This window comes from Puma concolor, chromosome B1, assembly GCF_028749965.1.
Source record: "Puma concolor isolate L17-30 chromosome B1, mPumCon1.1.hap2, whole genome shotgun sequence".
In the NCBI taxonomy this organism is placed as follows: Eukaryota; Metazoa; Chordata; class Mammalia; order Carnivora; family Felidae; genus Puma; species Puma concolor.
This window is the reverse complement of record NC_141670.1, coordinates 148537229-148557780: the sequence shown is the minus strand read 5'-3', so window position 1 is coordinate 148557780 and position 20552 is coordinate 148537229. Positions and strand designations below refer to the sequence as shown.

The 20552-nt window shown below is 38.0% G+C and overlaps 1 protein-coding gene across 2 annotated transcripts in view; it reads right to left on the bottom strand.

Moving 5' to 3' along the window:
• Positions 1-20552, bottom strand: part of ADAMTS3 (ADAM metallopeptidase with thrombospondin type 1 motif 3) — a 266497-nt gene that overhangs the window by 133909 nt on the left and 112036 nt on the right. For both annotated transcript variants that reach the window (XM_086704875.1, XM_086704876.1), the window contains exon 4: positions 14630-14786. In XM_086704875.1, the coding sequence (XP_086561001.1) occupies positions 14630-14786 (157 nt within the window). The remainder of the gene's footprint in view (positions 1-14629; positions 14787-20552) is intronic.

The following is a 20552-nucleotide window of genomic DNA, read 5'->3' as shown; positions in this document are numbered from 1 at the left end:
TGCCCTACTAACTGATAAGAGAGCCAAAATAACTGACCAGAGATAGGAAGGGATAAAAAGGCTACAGTGAGTGTGACAGAAGCCAAGATAACAAAAACCTTTGGACCACTTCAAATATCACGAAGAGGTTCAAGAGAATGGGCTCCGAGAAGAGAAACCTGTTGCAACTTTTATATGTCTTTCAGTATCTGGGAGAAACTCTTTATGTAACATGCTGAGGATGACAGCCAAGCTCCGGGGGAGCTGGACGAGAGATGAAGTGATAAGAAGGAGGAGTAAACGGAGATATGTTCTTTATGGAAATTTGGCAATGATGGTGATTAGAAAAAAAAAAAAAATACAAAGGGGCAAAAGGGCCAAAATTCCAGTCAAATATTTATGAAGACAGAGGAAACCTATATCATTTATCTGTACACTCTGCATTTCCCACTTGAGACCCGTGAGCATCTTTATGAAAGCTTGTAAAGATGGAACATGAATGTCTCTAGAATAACAGGAAGAAATGTGTGACAGACAGGATAGCAACTGAGTAAACAAGCATAGCCTACATCCTCAATCTGGAGCACCCAACAATCTCTTCTATGCTGTGCATCCCATTCCTGAGCTCTGTTCAACTACCACCCTCTGATGCTCAAACAGGCTATGTAATGAAGTGCCCTCAAACCACCACCAGGGGACTTCATTACGTAGTCTGGGTTTGATAAACAGACATCTGAAGTGAGAAGAACTCCTTTTGGATGATCTTCCTTGTCATTTTCTCCCATGACTCTTTAACACTGTGGGCCTTCTTACCTGTCACAATGGCTATCCTACGTAGTAGGACATTTCATTTTGGACCTTCCTGACAAATTTCAATTGAAAGCTCCTTCTGTTCAGTTTTAAATGTATTTAACATTTCTGAGTGTCAGGTTCAATCGCTCATTTAGTCAATCAATATTTATTGAAGACCTTCTCTGTGCTGGCCTCTCTGCTAGATCTTGAATAAGCAATGTTGAGCAAAGAAGAAAAATCAGAGTAATCCCACCTATTCTGTGTCATGTAATTTGTAGGAGACTCCAATAAAATAAGGCTTATGAGTGAACTTTGAAAACCGTTAGGAAGATATATGTCATGGTGCAAATTCTTGACCTGTGCTGTCCATTACAAAAGCAATTGATCACATGCAGCTCTTTAAATTAAATTGATTAAAATTAAAATTAAAAATTCAGTTCCTCAGTCCACTGGTCACACCTCAATGGCTACATTTGGCTCGTGGCTACCATACAAATAGTACTGATGGAGAACATTTTCACCATCTCAGAAAATCCTATTTATTCATGTAATTATTTATTTACTGTTTGATGCAGTGCATGTGCACGTGTAAGTGGAGGAAGGGGCAGAGAGAGAGGGAGAGAGAGAGAGTCTCAAGCAGATTCCACATTCAGCGTGGAGCTCAACATGGGGCTTAATATTGTTAACTGTGAGATCATAACTGGAGCTGAAATCAAGAGTCCGACACTCAACCAACTGAGCCACCCAGGAGCCCCTAAGAAAATTTTAGTGAAGAGAAATTTCCTAGAAGCTGAAAGTAGAAACACAAGAAAGAGCATGCATGATACCAAAGGGAGAAAAACAAAGTGATGCTTTGGTAAAAATATAACAAACCACGTGCTCAAAGAAAAACAGCTGAAGACTCTTGTAAGATTTTGAAACTACTACAAAAGCAAAATGTAGTCAAATATAGGAATAAGAGGTAACTTTTATCGTGTGCTCAGTATGTCTCAAGAACTAAAACTAATTGCTTCATATCAATATCAGTTTAATCCAAAGAACAATCCTTTGAAGTAGCTGCTATTATTTTCACTGTCTCATAGATGAAAAAACCAAGGCACTGATAGGTTAAGTAACTTGATATAGGTCACAAAGCTTCTTAACAGTAAGACTTTGAGCTAAAACTACAGTGAAGAAAAAAGAATGTTTACCACCCAATAACAACATAGACATTAAATCAACCTCGTTGAATTATTTATTATATAAAAAAATCCCTGAGGTATTCACTTTCGAATGTCCCCTGTCTGTAAAAAGAACTTTCATACTATTCTTCCTTTCTGATCTTGTATTCTAATAAACTTCTTCCTGCTGCTAAAAAAAAAAAAAAAAAAAAAAAACCTGATGTAATAAGATTTATACATGTGCCTTCAAGCACTCTAGCTTTCACTGACATCACTAAAGTCACAAAACATGTTTTCTAAATCAGTCATTATAATGCTAATTACATAATGGTTTGATTTAATTGTATGTTTCATTACTAATCTTTATTGAAGTATACTATACTCTTGGATGGGAAAGCACATATTGAGTACCAAATAAACCAAAATAATGTATCTTGTGTCAATAATGTACTAGGTTTTTGTCTGAAACTCGCCATTAATAATTTCTTATATTTCTTCATACTTTTTGAAAGCATAAACCATGGACCTCTATTCCATCTCTCATAAATGTTTTAGTTTTCTTATGAACTAGCTGTAAAATGTGAGCTCTTTTTCCTTGTCTGTGAGAAAACAGTAAAGATTTTTAAAGAGATACATGTTGATAGTCTTATGTCAAAAAAAAAAAAAAAAAAGTCACCACTGAGGTTTCTGATTTCTTTAGTGTTCTAAAGATCCAGTTTGAAGATCTAATTTTAAAACTGGCGCAAGAGATCAGATTCAAATGTTTGAATCTGTTTTTACAGGATATCCTTGGCTAACTTTACTCTAAAAAAATTTAACACACTTGGACTGCCTTCCTTTGGCTATGAAATACCTTTCACAGGAATGGGCATTAAGGTAGAGTTAGAGTATATGTGGAAAGGGGGTTGAACAGAGAATGTGTGTGATTCCATTCTAATGCAACATGTTCTTATATTAATTATGTTTTCTGAAATAAACACTTGTACTCTGCCCCTACACCTAGAAAAAAAAAATAATAAGGGTATTCCCAAGGGACTAAACACTGTGCACTTCTGGTTTCTTATTCCCGTTTGTTTTCCTGCTGTATATCATATTCAAGTTGTTCTTTAAGCAGTAGTCACTGGATCTGAGTACCTGAGGTAAGAAACTGCCTTCATGACTGGCCTTATTAATTTTTCCTTTGTTATTGCCAAGAACTGAAGAAGACTAAAACAGATGACCTCTCTCTTTCAACTGAAGGAGGATTGGACACAGTACTTCTGTCACTTTTAACATCACTCTCCTATCTCTGGACCAAAAGATTTTTCAAAAATCTACAAAAAGTAAGTATATGGACTCATGATGACTGTACTATTATGCTTTGCTTTGCACTAAAAAGGCAGTAATTTAATCATATTATAAATAAAACAACAGGTTTCTATATTCACAAAAAGGACAGATTTGATTTCTTCTTTTAATCACAAAAAAATTCTGTGGAATTTGGGGTGAAATTCTATATTTGCAGATAGATATTAATTAGAAAAAGGAAATAATAGTCAAGTAGTGTTAAGACTCCAAATTTAGGGGTGCCTGGGTGGCGCAGTCGGTTAAGCGTCCGACTTCAGCCAGGTCACGATCTCGCGGCCCGTGAGTTCGAGCCCCGTGTCGGGCTCTGGGCTGATGGCTCGGAGCCTGGAGCCTGTTTCCGATTCTGTCTCCCTCTCTCTCTGCCCCTCCCCCGTTCAGCTCTGTCTCTCTCTGTCCCAAAAATAAATAAAAAAAAAAAGGTTGAAAAAAAAAGACTCCAAATTTAGAAGTATAGACACTAACTGAAGATTCTAGGGTTCTCCTACTGACTCACGATGCCAAAGCCATATTTGTGATACGTTGTAGACTACAAATCATGTGGTAAAGTGTGTTTGAGTTATGAAGATCAAATTGTTTTTGTTTTTGTTTTTTTTTTTCTGACATTAATTCCATCTGTAACCCTGTTTTTCACTATCTGGCATTTGACACCTTATCGTTCTCCATCCAAACTTACATGTATAAAATAAGGGGAAAATATTCTAACAAGAGCCCTTCCAACTACCCCTTAATATATATACGGTTTCTGCAACTACGATACGGAACTACAACAACGTGGACCACAGAAATATGAGAACTCGTGTAATGGGGAGGACATTTGGGAAATGTTTATTCTTCTCTGTGTTTGTGTACAGATGACTCACTAATCATCCCCAAGAGTGGCGAGAAGGCCTTGAGTGAGGGAAAGTAAAGAGAGAAGAAGGAGGCCATCAGAAAGTCTGACAGATGAGTCAAGAATATAAAAAAACTCCATATTTAGCTTCTGGAGTTGAAGTAAGATTTTTCCAAAGAAAAGAGACTGGTAAGCAAAGCTGTATGGAGGGAAAGGAAGTTCTAATTCTCTTAGTTCTCATATAACAAATCAACGCCAGGCCTGGAGGCCAGAAAACAGCAGTTTTTTATTTGCATGTTTGGTTTTTATTTGTGTTTTCCTCCTATGAGAGGAAAGGCCTGGCCATCATAAGTCTTAGTCATAAGACTGGAATAGTGAGGAAAAAGCATTTAATCAGAGGAAGGAAAAAGGCAAGTCTGGCCCTTTTGATCTTGCAGTACTTCTGGGACGAGGGAGACAAAGGAGAATGAGGAGACAGTGGTTCTGACTTTTGCCCAGTTCCCTTTAAGGCCACATTTCAGAAGAGAAAGGACATGGTATGAAAACATACCGATCTACGGGGATCTCCAAGCACCCAAGCCTTGTTTCCTGCTTTGTCTTGGGGGCTCTGGAAGAAGAACACCTCAAGGGCTGCTAGCATATCGGTCTGGTTGCAGTCGAGGAAGCCATGACTCCCCTTGGTTCCTGTGCTACAGGAACAGCAAGATCAGAGTTTCGTGGGAGGCTGTAGAAAGGGCTGCTGAACCAAGCACAAGAGAAGCTGCCGAGGACCACGTGTGCTGCGTAAGTAAGGGTCCTTGCCAAACTCAGGGTGGTCTGCTGTACCCGTGAGGGCAGCCTCTAGTCAAATGGAAGAAAGACCTGCACTGAAAGCCAGCAGGGTAGGCAGCAGCCAGGCAGACAAGGAATATCAGCCCAGTGGGGCCTATGCAGCCAGCCAGAGAAACTCACAGAACAGCTAACATAGAAAACTCCTGCACAGGATCAAACTGTGATGCATTCCACAGTGTAGGAGAGAGAGCTGGGCTGGTCCCCCTGTTTCTTCTTGGTTTTCTCCATGAATTTTTGCACAGAATTAATATGTGCTACAATTTAAATACTCTATCAATAAAAGGAAGGTCAATTTTCATAATTCCTAGTATTTAGAGTAAATTCTTGGCTTCCCATTTACTTAATTCCTATTCAGAATACAAAACTTGAACTTGATTCTAATTATGTGAGTTGCTTTATCAACGTTGCCATAAAGTCACAAAAAGAAGAAGCAGAGAAGTGATGCTCTTAAGTTCGCTGTGAGGTGAGATCTGAGTTGCAACACAAAGTGGGACATATAACTAGGAAAGATGAAAAATCCATAAAAGCTGGGGCTTTCTTTGAGAATAAAAGTCTGAGTGATTATTGTAATAATTATTTTCACCAACATCCATGCTTCAGATCTCATATCTATGAAAATAATCTCAATGTATATCATAAAAATTTGTATAAGTCTGAGATGACAGGATGTTAGAACATTTCTTCCAGGGGCGCCTGGGTGGCGCAGTCGGTTAAGCGTCCGACTTCAGCCAGGTCACGATCTCGCGGTCCGTGAGTTCGAGCCCCGCGTCAGGCTCTGGGCTGATGGCTCAGAGCCTGGAGCCTGCTTCCGATTCTGTGTCTCCCTCTCTCTCTGCCCCTTCCCCTTTCATGCTCTGTCTCTCTCTGTCCCAAAAATAAATAAACGTTGAAAAAAAAAATTAAAAAAAAAAAAAAAGAACATTTCTTCCATAAATTTCAGAGAAAGGGTACTGGTGAATGACAAAAAGATGCCCACAGGAACTCAGGTGATCACAACCCTATAAGAACCACACAGATGCTTCTGCTGACTTTTCAAATGTTGCGTTGTCACAGATAAGAGAAGGACCTTGAAGAAGACCAAAAAAAAAAAAAAAAAAAAAAAAAAAAATATATATATATATATATAGCCTGATGAACTTAATTATACCTCCTTTAAACGTAAATAGGGTGGTGCCTACACCATACCTAGCAGTGATTTCCCTAGGACTTCCCACTGGACTCAAAAGCCAAGCCCAGGATCACAGAATGAGGAAGGGCAATGTTGATATGCATCAAATTCCCATACCATCTCCATCTAAATGTGTCATCCAAAACTGGGAATTAAGAAATTAAAAGTCCGCCCTAATACCCTAATTTCTTATTTACTAGAAGGCTGTCCAGTGGCATTTTGTTAGTATGAGGACAATGGTGCAGGACATAAGGAAACTCCACTTTTCCCACTCACTCATCTCCCCAAAAGGGGCTTAGACATTGCTTTTATCCCTTTAGCATATGGAGTAGAATCTGATAAAACATGAAAACATGACAACAAAACCTGCCAAAGTGCTGAGACAGAGAAGTGAAGTTAAAATGCAGAGTGTTGACACCACACAGACCTTATTCTTAACACCTAACACACAGCAATCTGTAAAGTACACTCAAGAGAAACAAACTCTTCCACAGGCATTGGCTAAATGACACTCACCATTAAAGACGGTCCTTTGAACAAGAATATACACAAAAGCTTAGGATACTTGGGTTACTCATCAGAGCTCTAAAATAATGAACAAGTATCTCAGCCCAAAAGCAAGGAACAAGTTAATGGGGCATTTAAGTGGTTATAATAATTGTGAAAGATATACAAACAAACAAAACCAATTTGAACTAATGCGTCATTCAAACTTGTCAAAGATTTTTTTTTTTTTTTTTTCCAGAGAGTAAGGTACTGGAAAGTAATAAAGGCATATGCTACATATATTTACTTATCTCCAGTAAACTTTATAGTCTCACTTAGGGAAATGGCTCAAATCATTCCAAACTAAATCTTTCCATCTTATCCAAATCCCAAGTTCAAGAACTTCCATTAAGAATTTTTCAGTGTAGGGGCGCCTGGTGGCGCAGTCGGTTAAGCGTCCGACTTCAGCCAGGTCACGATCTCGCGGTCTGTGAGTTCGAGCCCCGCGTCGGGCTCTGGGCTGATGGCTCAGAGCCTGGAGCCTGTTTCAGATTCTGTGTCTCCCTCTCTCTCTCTGCCCCTCCCCCGTTCATGCTCTGTCTCTCTCTGTCCCAAAAAATAAATAAAACATTGAAAAAAAAAAAAAAAAGAATTTTTCAGCGTAGATATTTTTTTTTGCTATTCTTTTTTTTTTTTAATATATGAAATTTATTGTCAAATTGGTTTCCATACAACACCCAGGCCTCATCCCAAAAGATGCCCTCTTCAATACCCATCACCCACCCCCCCTCCGCCCTCAGTTTGTTCTCAGTTTTTAAGTCTCTTATTCAGCATAGATATTTAGACCAGCTGCATCACAGCTGAAAATCAGAATAAACTTTCTGGTACCTAGAAAGAACAAACCCAAGCACTCAGCTCCCCTTGCAGAATTGTGCATTAAAGGAGCATTTAATTTGGCCTGACTGTAGCCCTCACATTTGAATCCACAGTCCCCATAATCTCATCTCAAATGATTTTCACATAGAAAATATTGTTGCTGTCCTACACTTATTTGACCCCATAGTTCCATTTTTTTCAACATATATCACTAACTTCCACTTCAACTCCCTGAAAGATACCCTGCAGAGGGAAGGATAAAGACAGCCCATAAAGAAAGAGGATTGAGAATAACACACCCGAGTCCTCCGCAGGGATGTGAGGAACCCACATGCACACAAAAATTATTTACAAAATACCAAAGTGAACAGCACTGATCCTCATAAATAAAATTTATATGTAAAGTTAACAACTGATGATCCAGTAGGAAAAAGAAAACCATGAGCGACATGAACAAAAGCTGCCTTATGGCAAATTATCTTCTTTAAAAATAATAATCGCATTAGAGACAGAAATAATAAAACGAAAGATTACTAAACCTCCAGAAATATTTGAATTCCTTGCACAAAAGCTTCCCACTTACTCACATGAAAGTTTGTAAGTTGTGCAGGGAAAGAAAATAAGTACAGGCTTTAAAATGTGTTTAAGCAGGCACACTTGGCTTGTGCAGAGTCAAAATGTACTTGATATTTTACTAAAAATAGAGTCTATTCCTCCTAAGTAAAAGCAGTTCATGCGATTAAAACCAAACACTGAAAATATATTTTGATATCAGGATATATTTTACATTCAGAAAGAACAAATACATTTTAAACACTAACAAAGTTTTTTCTTGGCAATAATTGCTCTTTCATGAGTCAATAATTGATATAATTATTCTGAGTGGGCAAGCATCTAATTTAAGAATCAAGGTCCAACTTATATTATCTGCATTATCTTTGTTTTCTAATATAAATTAACTGCTTTCAATTTTGTTTCAGTTGCCCAGATGTAGCTAAATTCTTCCAATTCTCTTTCTCCCTTAATGTCACATCAATAACTAAGTAAAATCCAGCAGCTCTGAATTTTTGATACAGTTTTATCTTTCCATGCTTAACTCCATTAGAAAAAAACATACGGAGTTATATTTGTAACACTTTAAACCTGGTCTAGGTAAACAAACTCCTTTCATGGTACCTATTCATGAAGAGATAGAATACCCGCTGTAAGAGATTTTAATATAAGGAAATGAAGTAGTATCCTTTATCTTTCACATCTGAAAGGTCTTTAACTATCACTCCGCTTCCAGGATTATTTCAAGTAATAATTGAACCTTTAACTGCCTTCTTTTTGCCAATAATTATTGTAAACACATGGATTGTGAAATATGCAAAACCAACCTAAAAAGGAATTACATAAATATGATTAGTATTTCCATATGAATCCACTGGTAGCAGCTTTGACAAATTACTGACCCTAGATTATATTATAAACTAAACTATGCAGCCGGGTAAAAATGAGTAAAGTTTATCATTTAATATATGCCTGAAAGAATGGTTGCTATTTGACAGATCTTAATGATTTAGTAATATTATGTTCCATGTTTCATTTAATACGAAAACATGCTAAAAATTAATTTCTCTCACTTTATTTATCTATTTATTTATTTATTTATTTATTTATTTATTTATTTATTTATTTAGGTTGCTTGCAAAGCCCACCACTGTTTCTCTTTGATCGGGGCACAGGTCATGAGAACTTCCAAATACAATAGGTTACAGCACCTACTGACTTTTCTATAGATTCAAGGAAGGACTCTGCCTAGGAAGTTCCTAGAGTCACCAAAATAAGAAATAGTCTTCCCATTATTCAAGTTCTTGCTTCATAGTTTCATTCCCTGGCAACCAGGAGCAACTCCCAAATCATTTCTGACTTGTACATGTTTCCCACCTGGGACAAAGACACTGCTTCACAGCACCATGACAACCACACCAGCGACACAAGCGCTTGGGTTCGTGCAGGAAAATGAAAATCCTGAAAGGAAGCTAGGAGATAAAGGCTTACTATTCCTTGTTTCCCACTGGTAGGAAGTAATTACAGAAATTACTTTAACACAAAGCTTCTGGTGAGTGAATAGTTTGTAATTTGATGGGAGAAGCCTAAGGGCCTAGGGATTAAATTTAAAAAAATATGAAAAGCTGAATGATGTCATACAAGTAGAGGCCCCCTGCCCCCCGCCCCCCCCCCCCCCCGAAATAGACTGCCTAAAGCAAACTTTTATTGACAACAATGTAGACATTCTTAAGAGATGATCAGGGGTATGTTTTGTTTTTCATCTGAGTTTAAACTCAAATGATTGATTTAACAGTGGAGGTGAACTTTATGATCCTTTATTGGTTGATTAACCAGGACACTCCCAAGTGAAATTTCAAAACCAGCAAAATATAAAATAATTTTGTCCAAACTAAATGTCCAAAAATGGATGTGATTTCCATCCTCCCAAAGCAGAAATCAAAAAAAGAAGTAAATTCAACTCTTCCCCCAATGATGAAGTAGACAAGTTTTTTTGTCATAAACATGCACAGTTTATGTTTGTTGTTTAATGCAAAGGATGGAACTTCTTTGCCAGAAACTGGCAGTACTATGTGTTATAAACACCTGCCAATTCTGCACTGGAAGAGATCATTTATATTGCCAAATGTAACACTGTTTTACGTCTTAAAACAGTAATTCTAAAGCAGAGTACTGCATCTGTGATTTTACAAGTTCAATGTATTTTCAAACAGTTCTTCACATTTTTTCAGATTTCAAAAACAATACAATTTCCTTATTAAGAGTTGAGGAAAATGGGGTGCCTGGATGTCTCAGTTGGTTAAGCGTCTGACTTCAGCTCGGGTCATGATCTCATGGTCCGTGAGTTAGAGCCCCATGTCAGGCTCTGTGCTGACAGCTCAGAGCCTGGAGCCTGCTTTGGATTCTGTGTCTCCCTCTCTCTCTGCACCTCCCCTGCTCATGCTCTGTCTCTCTCTGTCTCAAAAATAAATGAAAACATTAAAAAAAATTAAAAAAAAAGAGTTGATGAAAGAAAATCTGTGTGATATATGGAAATGGTTGAGATAATATATTATCTCAACAGGTTCAAAGCTGTGACTTTTATTGGAAACCTAGATAAATATTCTAAGAGGATAAAGAATAAAAATAGATGTTTACTTTTAGTCAAGTGGAATAGCTTAGGGTTATTGAGTATGCAGAAGCATATTTTTTGCTTTGTTTTTAGCTTTGTTTTTGTGTTTTAAGGATGAAACATCCTCCTTTCCTATAGTGCTGGTAGCAAACATCTTTCATGGGCTTCTAATCTTGTGCAAGGTGCACCTTCTGATTCTCATTGATATGAAGTTGCTAAAGAGAGAGTGGAAGGCAAGCAGAGACATTCCAAGCATCCACAAGCCAATTCTTGCCCCCTGACTCCAAGCTAACCTCTACCCTACCTCAACATGTAAAGGGCATTCATTCACTGACTCTGAGACATGATTATGAAAACATACTGTGCATTTTTTATTCACTCACTATTCCAATGGATCTTCAGACTCAATATATCCAAACATATACACTTGTCATTCTCCATCAAGCCTATTTCTGTTCCTCATTTTAAATATCTGAATTCTGAAAAGAGAATCCTCTAGTCTTTCAGATTAGGATTCTGAGTCATCCTTCTTTACTCTCTCTCCATCCCTGATATATTCTGCATCATATAAATCTGTCAGTTTCACTTCAGTCTCAATCCAATTTGGCTCCTTCTCTCCATCTCACTATTATCACCTAGTTCAGGTTATAACTGGTTTTAATATAAAATACTCGCACCAAATTAGAGAACTCAAATAAATGACAGCTCTGAGTTGCCAAGCTGACAAAGCAAGATGTATGGCCAGGCAATTATGGGGATAACCCACAAAACACAGCAAAATATTCATTTACAGGGGCCCTAATGCTGAAACTCTGTTGGGTCAGAAGTGCCTTGTTTATGATAAAAATTCCTCCTGATGACCTGTTGTCAGAGAAACTTAAGATCATGTCCCTCAAATGCATTTCTAAGTACATCTTATGTATTTTAATCCCCTTCTTATAACTTATTGAAGAAAGACCTCATGTGTCTCCTAAAATAATCACCTGAATTGATCCAGACAAAGCATTATTTTATATGATACTATAGTTTTCATTTATAAATCAATATGCTTTTTAAACCCAGAATCTGTTAAATTTTACATTTTAGAATGATGGAATAAGGTATAAGAATATATTCTTAATTCCACTTGGAAAGTATGTAGTCCATGAAAAAACTTGGCTCTCAGTCCTTGACCATGAAGTTAAAAGAAGAATTTTAAAGTTACAGTATAGTACTTAAAGTTCTAAATCTGAATCTCTTTTTACCTTAGGAAGACATTTCCATTTCTAAAATACATGGTTACAATTTAAAATTCTCAAAAGGAAGTAAATTGACATCATCAGCAACTCAGTTCAATCAGAACTTCATAAATAAAATAAAAGTTAAGTTCATACTAAGGCTTATCATGGAACATTCTATGTTCTATTTTGGGTCAAGTTTTAAGGTAATTGAGAATTAACAAAGGAACTCCTCTTCCTTTGACCCATGATTGCTGAAAACCTTACCAAAATGTATTTTGTGGCCTATTTGGCTACAAAGTAATCTTCTATTCAAAACTGAAAAACAAAAAAATAAGGTTTTTAGTGTCTGCATTCTTAAAAACAACTCATTATAAAATCTGAGTAAGTTGATGCTGATGCTACTAGAATTGATATTTTAAATGATTTTCTAAACTAAAATTCCCCATATTGCCTAAATCTAATCTAATTCTTTGAAACTTACATGCCCTGACTACTAAATTATTTTTCCTAATCTAGTATCTAGAAATACAATAGGTATTAAACATCATATTTCTCATAACTGTCTTATTTCAATAAAAAAAAATCTTCTCTCCTTCTCTGTAAATATTATACTACTGAAAAGTACCAGGATGGATACCTTTAGGCACTGAAATGGAGCATCTATTTCTTGGTGAAACCACAGGTATGACAGAAAGAGCAACTGGGAGGAAAGTCATAGTGATTTACCTGGCTTCCAGCCCTCTAATACAATTCTAGAACATGTAGGCCATGCTTTTTAAAAAGATATTTAACCATTGCCTCACAAAAGATATTGGATATTAAGAATTAAACTCTAGAAAAAGTACTGTATTCTCCTACCTACCCTTTGATACAACCAGTCTTCTGATTTAGAATGACATTTTTCAAACATGAAAAATAGAAATAAGAACTAATAGTAATGTATTCACAACATGAAGGCAAGCAATGCCTGTTTAACTTTTAATTAAAACTCCTAACACATACCTCTTTGCCCAAAATAATTCATATTAATAGTTAATACCAATAACAACAGCCACAGCTACCATTGATTAACCATCCGTTATTGTTGAGGGCTACATTCAACAATTTTCATATACTATTTCTAATACTATAATTGTGCAACATATTTTAATTCTTCATTCACAGATAAACTGAGGCTCAGAAAGGTTAAATATTAATCTAAGATAACAGAAGAACTTGAAATTTTAGAGGTACTATTAGCATCTGTCTAAATGCAGTGTGGTCTCTTTTGATTACATCACAGTGACCTTCTAGGATAGGCACACACTTCATAGTATTGCGTCTATTAATTCAGTGCTGTTGCTTCAAATCAGATATTTGTCAATAATTCTTCAGGTCTTGTTAATTTAAAAAAAAAAAAAACTTTTAAGTTTATTTATTTATTTTGAGAGAGAGAAAGCAAGCACAAGCTGGGGAAGGGCAAAGAGAGACATTAGGAGAGACAGAATCCCAAGAACGGAGCCCAAGACAGGGCTCAGGACTCACTAACCGTGAGATCATAATCTGAGCTGAAATCAAGAGTCAGACACTTAACCAACTGAACCACCCAGGTGCCTCAATTTTTACATTTATTTTAAACTCTACTATCCCACTAGTATGGCATTTTAACAGAAACTGGTGGTATCTGAAAATCAAACTAGGTAATAAGTCTCAAAAGGCAAGATATCATTAATCTAGAATCTAGATTATTAAATTAAGATTATTTCTATCCCTGACATTTCCCTAGCGGAAATTTCTATTATCTCTAATTCAGATAGTTGGCCTGGCAAAAATAAATATAGCCTTTCTGAAATTTGGTTAAAAAAAACAGATTCTCAAATTTCCTTTCTCTTCCAGAAAGGGAACTTGTAGACTCAACTTATAAAAACATGTCTTTAATAACAAATTACCTTCAGATTTCATACAAGCAAACAAACTAGAAAAGCTTCCCAGGCCATAATTTCATTGACTTTAGTGGTCCAGCCTATTATGAAGCAAAAGTTGACAGAACATTCAACTCATTCTCTCTTCCATATTGTAAAAATATGATTTTGCAAAATAGACCTTAAAGTCAAATTCTTATTTTCTTTTTTCTTATTTTCTTTTTTGTTTGTTTGTTTAAATTGTTTTTAATGTTTATTTATTTTTGAGAGAGAGACAGAGACAGAGCACAAGAGGGGGAGGGGCAGAGACAGAGGGACATGCAGAATCTGAAGCAGGCTCTAGGCTGAGCTGTCAGCACAGAGCCCGATTCAGGGCTCGAACTCATGGACCACAAGATCATGACCTCAGCCGAAGTCAGAAGCTCAACCGACTGAGCCACCCAGGCGCCCCAGCATTCTTATTTGCAAATGTGTCTATGACATATCTATTATTCTCTGTCATGTCAATATATTTCATTTTAAAAGTTTGAAAATAGTATTAATAACACACAATTGAGATACTTGTAGAAGGCAAAAATATTTCCAAGTTTTCACAGAAGCTACAGAAAAAATCATTTTAATGTGAAACTATAAAAGAAGTCATAAATAACTGGTTAGGGACACAATACTGCACTAGAATAAAATAATACCTATAACATATATTCTGCTACATGTTTTAAAAAAGGCGGGCCACATTTCATGATCTATAAACTTCTCTTGCTACCTTCACATTATGCAAGAGCACATGACAGTCACATTCCCTCAATGGATTAGGAGAATTGTTTTCATCATACCTTAAAATTACAGATAATTATTAAGCCTCGTCAAAGATGCCTACCTCCGTAGTAGCAGTCATGCGACATGTTTACAGGAGCCCGTTCTACTGCTGATCTCTTGTAGACAACATGAATCCTTCCTTTTTCTTCTTCCATCTGCTTACCTCTTTCCAAAGGCTCAATGAAATACTCATCATTATCACTTTTTATCATTCCAGCCTAGAGAAAGCATAAAATGTGTTAATTTTGAAAAGAAGTATCTGCCACCTTTAGCTCACAAGTACCTTTTTAAATGGCAAGAATATAATTTGTGAAAATGAATGCTTTTTCTTTCTACTTTTGGCTAAAAATTTAAAATGGTTAAGTAGTTCATAGAAGGCAGAAATTCATATATGACAAGAATAAAATAATTCACATAAGGTATAATAAGAAATTTAGGGTAAGAAAAGAAAATTACACAACATACAAATTTCATCAGACTGCAGAAGAAGTGCATTTATATATTCTACAGGTATTTTATCTCTAAAAGAAATCTTACAGGGGAAATAAACTCAAGAAACGTCTCCTAATATCCCATAATAATCTGTACGTGCATGCTTAGCATTTTTTGTAACTCGTTTACATTTTTGTTCTAAACCATTATGGTATGAGAAGAATGAGTTCCATAGTGCACTCAGTAAATAAATTTATTTCTCACTTTAAATAGCCTCTTTAAGATTCAGTAAAAACCTTGCATTTCCAATATTTATTAATTAGAAGAACTAACTCCTATTTGTCCTATCTTAATCTAACTTGATTTTACTCATGTTTTTTCCTCCTCATGTTTCATCCTTCCATACTAAAAAGGTTATCCTTGTATTCATTGCCTTCTACCTCTCTAATATTTAGTCTTTTTCTGACTGTTTCACCTTTTACTTAGAAAATACCAGGACTATATTCAGTACTCTAGCTGAATAGAAATGATGGTTTTGTCTGAAACTGGTTCATTAGGTGTCAAGTTCACATTATAGTCAAATAGTTACCGCTTACATTTCTACTTTAAAGGTCATACGTTAATAGGTAGTATTAATTTAAATTTCAGTATACTTATTTGAAAACCAAGTTGAAGAAATAATGTGTCGGTGTGAGAATTATAATTATTTTAGAAATATACATTGGATCTAGAAGTAAGTCATATTTTTCATCTGAGGCTCGCAGCTTATTCTATATTTTCAAATATCGGATCATTGGCTCTCATAGAACATAGGCGGGGCCTTACGGATTCTCATCCCCTCTAGCTGTTGATCTAATGGCTCCACCACTCTCTGTTGAGCAACACAGAAATGAAAGGTAGGTACACGCTACAAATAGCATTTGTTTTCAGCAAATGTGCCTCTGACTGTAGCTTTTCTATTGCATTCAACTCTGTGCCCCAGTTTCCATTCTGACTTCTTCTACCTGGTTCACTCTGTCCCCTCCTTCCCCTGTGTAAGCCTCACAGGGAAATATTAGAAGCTAAGGTGTCCCCACATACACATCAACAACCACCTCCTGGTATGCACAAACAGCCCTTGAACCTATGTGACCACATCTCACAAGAAAACATCAGCACACTTCCTTCACCATGCTTAGTCTTTAGCTTCTTGAACAAACTTCTAGCCTTCATTAAAAAAGAACACTGAGCTAACGGGCCTTCAATAGTAATGCTGGTCTTCCAAACACAGCTCCCATATTTGGAGTTGTTTTCTCATCTGGTCAATTACTCTTCCCCAACTCCTGTACTGTGAAATACAGGGTTTTTCACAAGAGGCCTGATTAGATCTTTACCTACTGTCGAATATAATTTCCAATATTTTCTCATGATTTTCAATTGTCATTTTAATCTATTTAGCATTGGTGTCCTATTCTTGTATCTCTTTTTACCAGTAATTTCAACATCACTGTTTTTGTCCTTAGCAGGCATGTATGGTTTAGTAATGTTCACAAAACACATCCCAACTAAGCACAAACACAGTAAATATATAACGCATCAACCAGCAGTACCACGTCCTGGGCTTAAATGTCCAGTCTCAATGCTAATGCCACCCTTTGGTGGTAAGCAGCATTAACTGGCTTTATCTTGAAAACACTGGTCTTTTGATATATATTTAAGTTTACAAATTGAGGTTTATCAGCATGAGGCTTCAGTATTCATCCTTGTTCTAGTCTTTTCTTTGCCCCAAATCCATCTAGTCACCATGTTCTATAAAGTTTCTGAGTTTCTTATCCCATCCTTCTATTTCTACCACCACTTTCTTAGTTACAGACCTCATCATTGCTCATTTGGATTACGGAAACTGCCTCCTATCTTGAGACTTTCCATAAATCATAATGATTCTCCCAGATGAGTGCCTGACTGTGGATGGAAACAGTGGTCACTGAAGCAACTCTGCGCAATGGGCAATAGCTGGTGGGGACACTTGAAAGTGATGGGGAGGCAGTGAGGATTAGCTCACATGCCTTTAAAAAACATTCCTACATACCTTCTACTGCAAACATTCAAATCCCAGGCCCCGTGATATTACTTTCCCCCACTAAGCCAGATCCCATTTCCTGGCTCTCTTTTTGCAGTTGGCTGTGAACCATGTTACTGTATCCTACCCAGGAAAGTCAGTGGTAGTGGTGAATACCAAGAACAGGGCTGGCGCATAAAAACCTCCCATGCGGGCTTCCTTATGCTGTTTCCCTTCTCACTGGGCAAATACAGGTAACACAAAAAATTTGATACAGCTAAACTTCTCCCTTAGAAGGCAATGAAAATTTAAGCCAGGCTGAGGTGACATCAATGACAAGGCAATGCTGGGTCACACAACTCCATGGACAAAAATTCGGAGAGCCTACCCTTTCATTCATTAACTTAAGCAAAGTTTAATGAAAAAAGAAGCTTATCTAAAGCACTATACTAGACACCATAGTAAATAAAAACTTCTCAAAGACATGGTCTGTTCGCTCCCTAGTTTAGGGCAAGCTAGTCAAATGAATAAAATATATGCCTAAAGGTATTCAGTGAGGTAGGTTATGGTAAGTCCAAAAAATAAGTAATATCACACTTGAAAGTCAAATCAAGTGAAGTGTTTTTTCCCCCCACAAGCTGACTATACACAGCAAATTGTCAGTAGGAGCTGCTAATTCTATACCCAAAATCATCTAAAATCTATTTCAAGTGAAATCTCTCTATTCCCCATGGGGGCTTCACTTAGGCCATTGCTATTGTTCACACTGTCTCACATTCTCATAGAGCACCACAGCCAAAATTTCTCTTTCACACTATCCTATTATTTTAGACAAACCAGAATGTGGTAGCAAATGGACAGAATGTGTAATGGCTCAACACATGAGGTGCTTCACTCTTGCTCACACAAAAGCTCGGGGCAGTTCTACGTCAGCTGCAAGGGGACTCTGTTGCATATAGCCTTTCAGGTGTCCAGGCTGACAGTGGTTCTAGCATTTCCACGTGGGCTCCCAAGTTTGCCCAGTCAGAAGGGAAACACTTTGAAGAGCCCACATGGGAGGTTTTTACGAACTAGCCCTAGTCGAGGGGCTATTCACCACTATTTACCACGTAGCTATTCACCACTACTACTTACTTCTAAGTATAGGATAGAGTCACATGGCCTAAAGCCCACTGCAAAGAGAACCCAGGACTGGAATCTGGTTGTGTGCCCAGGGAGAAAAACAAATGGATTTTAATGAACAGATGGCAATCTCAACTTCAAATAAGATCATGTCATGCCTTTGCTTAAAACACTTCAATTGCTTCCCATTGCACTTAAAACCACACTCCTTATCATGGCCTTCAAGGCCTGCATCATCTGGTCCTGCCATCAACCCCACGCGGCGCCATTCTCACCAGACTTACTATGCTCCAGCCTTCGTGGCCTTTGTTCAGTTTCGTTTCTCCTGCAATATTCCCAAGCTCTTCACAGCCTCAGACCTTTGAAATGGTTTTGGTTCTACTTAGAAGGCTCCCCTTCCACCACATCATACTTCCCTTAGCTGGCTATTTTTCATTCTCCAGCTTCAGCTTAAATGTTACACTTTCTGACTTCCTTACCCCTTCCTACATTAGGTACCCCCCATCCAAATCAGGGCCCATCTTAGCCCAGCGTTCTGACCCGGAGAGGTGTGTTCTTTTCTCTCATGACCCTTAACACAAATTCCAGGTCGTTTTACCTAAATGTTAAATTTATTATCCTCTGTCTCCCCACAGCACTCTCAGCTCCTGAGGCAGACTCTCTTCTTTCATCTTGGTCTCCATAAGCACCAGCACAACTGCTAGTACAAAGCATATTTTCAACACACTTTTTAATGAAAGACTCTAGGAATGAATGGTATAGGCAAAAGGTTAACAACTTTCCAGATTTCTGGTGGTCTTTGAGAGGTGCAAGGACTGCCATGCCAGTGGTTTGAGAGAAGGCACTAGAAGTGAGACAGTTCAGGCTTGAGCAAGGTTCTGAAGGGCAAGGGCCCCACACATGCCTGAAAACAGTGAGTAACCCCCTCGTTCAGACTAGAGTCTGTGTGGGGCAGTTCTGGAAAATGATGCAGTGGAGAACGGTGGCCCCTCAAGTCTGAGCTTTAACATGCAGAATGGAGACCGACCACAACCCCGGGTTGATCAGCAGATGAGAAGAAAGTGGCCTGGGAAGACTGATCTGGCCATTACCTGCCAGAGGGAAGAAAGGCTAGAAAGCAAGCAACATGGGCTAAGTAAAAGCCCAGGTGGCAGAAGTGGCAATGGAAGGAGAACAGGGGAGAGAGGGGGGGAAAAGGAATGAGTAATTACAAGAGAAAATAAATACTTGGTGCCTTTTTATTTTTTTTTTTTATTTATTTATTTAAAAAAAAAATTTTTTTTTTCCAACGTTTATTTATTTTTGGGACAGAGAGAGACAGAGCATGAATGGGGGAGGGGGCAGAGAGAGAGGGAGACACAGAATCGGAAACAGGCTCCAGGCTCTGAGCCATCAGCCCAGCGCCTGACGCGGGGCTCGAACTCACGGACCGCAAGATCGTGACCTGGCTGAAGTCGGACGCTTAACCGACTGTGCCACCCAGGCGCCCCTTGGTGCCTTTTTAAACATAAGTTCCTCTGCTTTCACAGACTCCCCTTACGAGGACGGCTGGGCTTCCCCTGCTCTTGGCATCACCACATCCTGGGCCAGTGTCCTTATTCCTTCTGCCCGGCTCCACTCCAGCCACAATGGGCTCCTTGCTGATCCTGTTTTTCCCACAAAGCATAGCCTAGATGACTGTCACCCTTTCAGATCATGAGCTTCACCAAGCATGGGCTTTGTCCCATTCACTGCTGCCTCCCTAGGCCCAGAACAGTGCCGAGGTCAAAGTAGGTGCCTAATATTTGAGGGAGAGTGGGAGAAGAAATTAATGTAAGAAATGGGCAAGTGAAAATAAAACATCTTAGAAGGACATTGAAAGGGAATGGCAAGAGGAGATGGGAGGAAAAACAGAGAACTGTGTCCTGGGAATCTAAGTAAGTGAGAGAGTGTTATCAAAATAAAAGTAACTGCAGTCAAGAAGGCACAAAGAATGAAGACTGTGGGAAGGAAACTAGACAAACAAAAATATTGATTTAGAGTAGTGGGGGCTGAAAAGGTATTACAAAGAGTTATGGAAGAGCAAGCAGTCAAACCACATAGATTTCAGATCCTAGTCAGAGCCATTATGGGTAGATTTTTCTGCAGCTCTTCTCAACCACACTATATTGATTCCTCTCACTTTTTCTCACCAAATATAGGGTGACTATTCAAAAAGTACTCATGCTTTTCACTTTTTTTTTTTCTTGTTTTTCTGCTTTGTTTTGAGATATGGAGAGTGCACGTGCATGCACCAGCTGGGGAGGTACAGAGGGAGAGAGAGAGAATCCCAAGCAGGCTCCACACTAGGGTCCATGCTGGGCTCTACCTCATGACCTTGAGATCAGGACCTGAGCCAAAACCTGAGACCAGG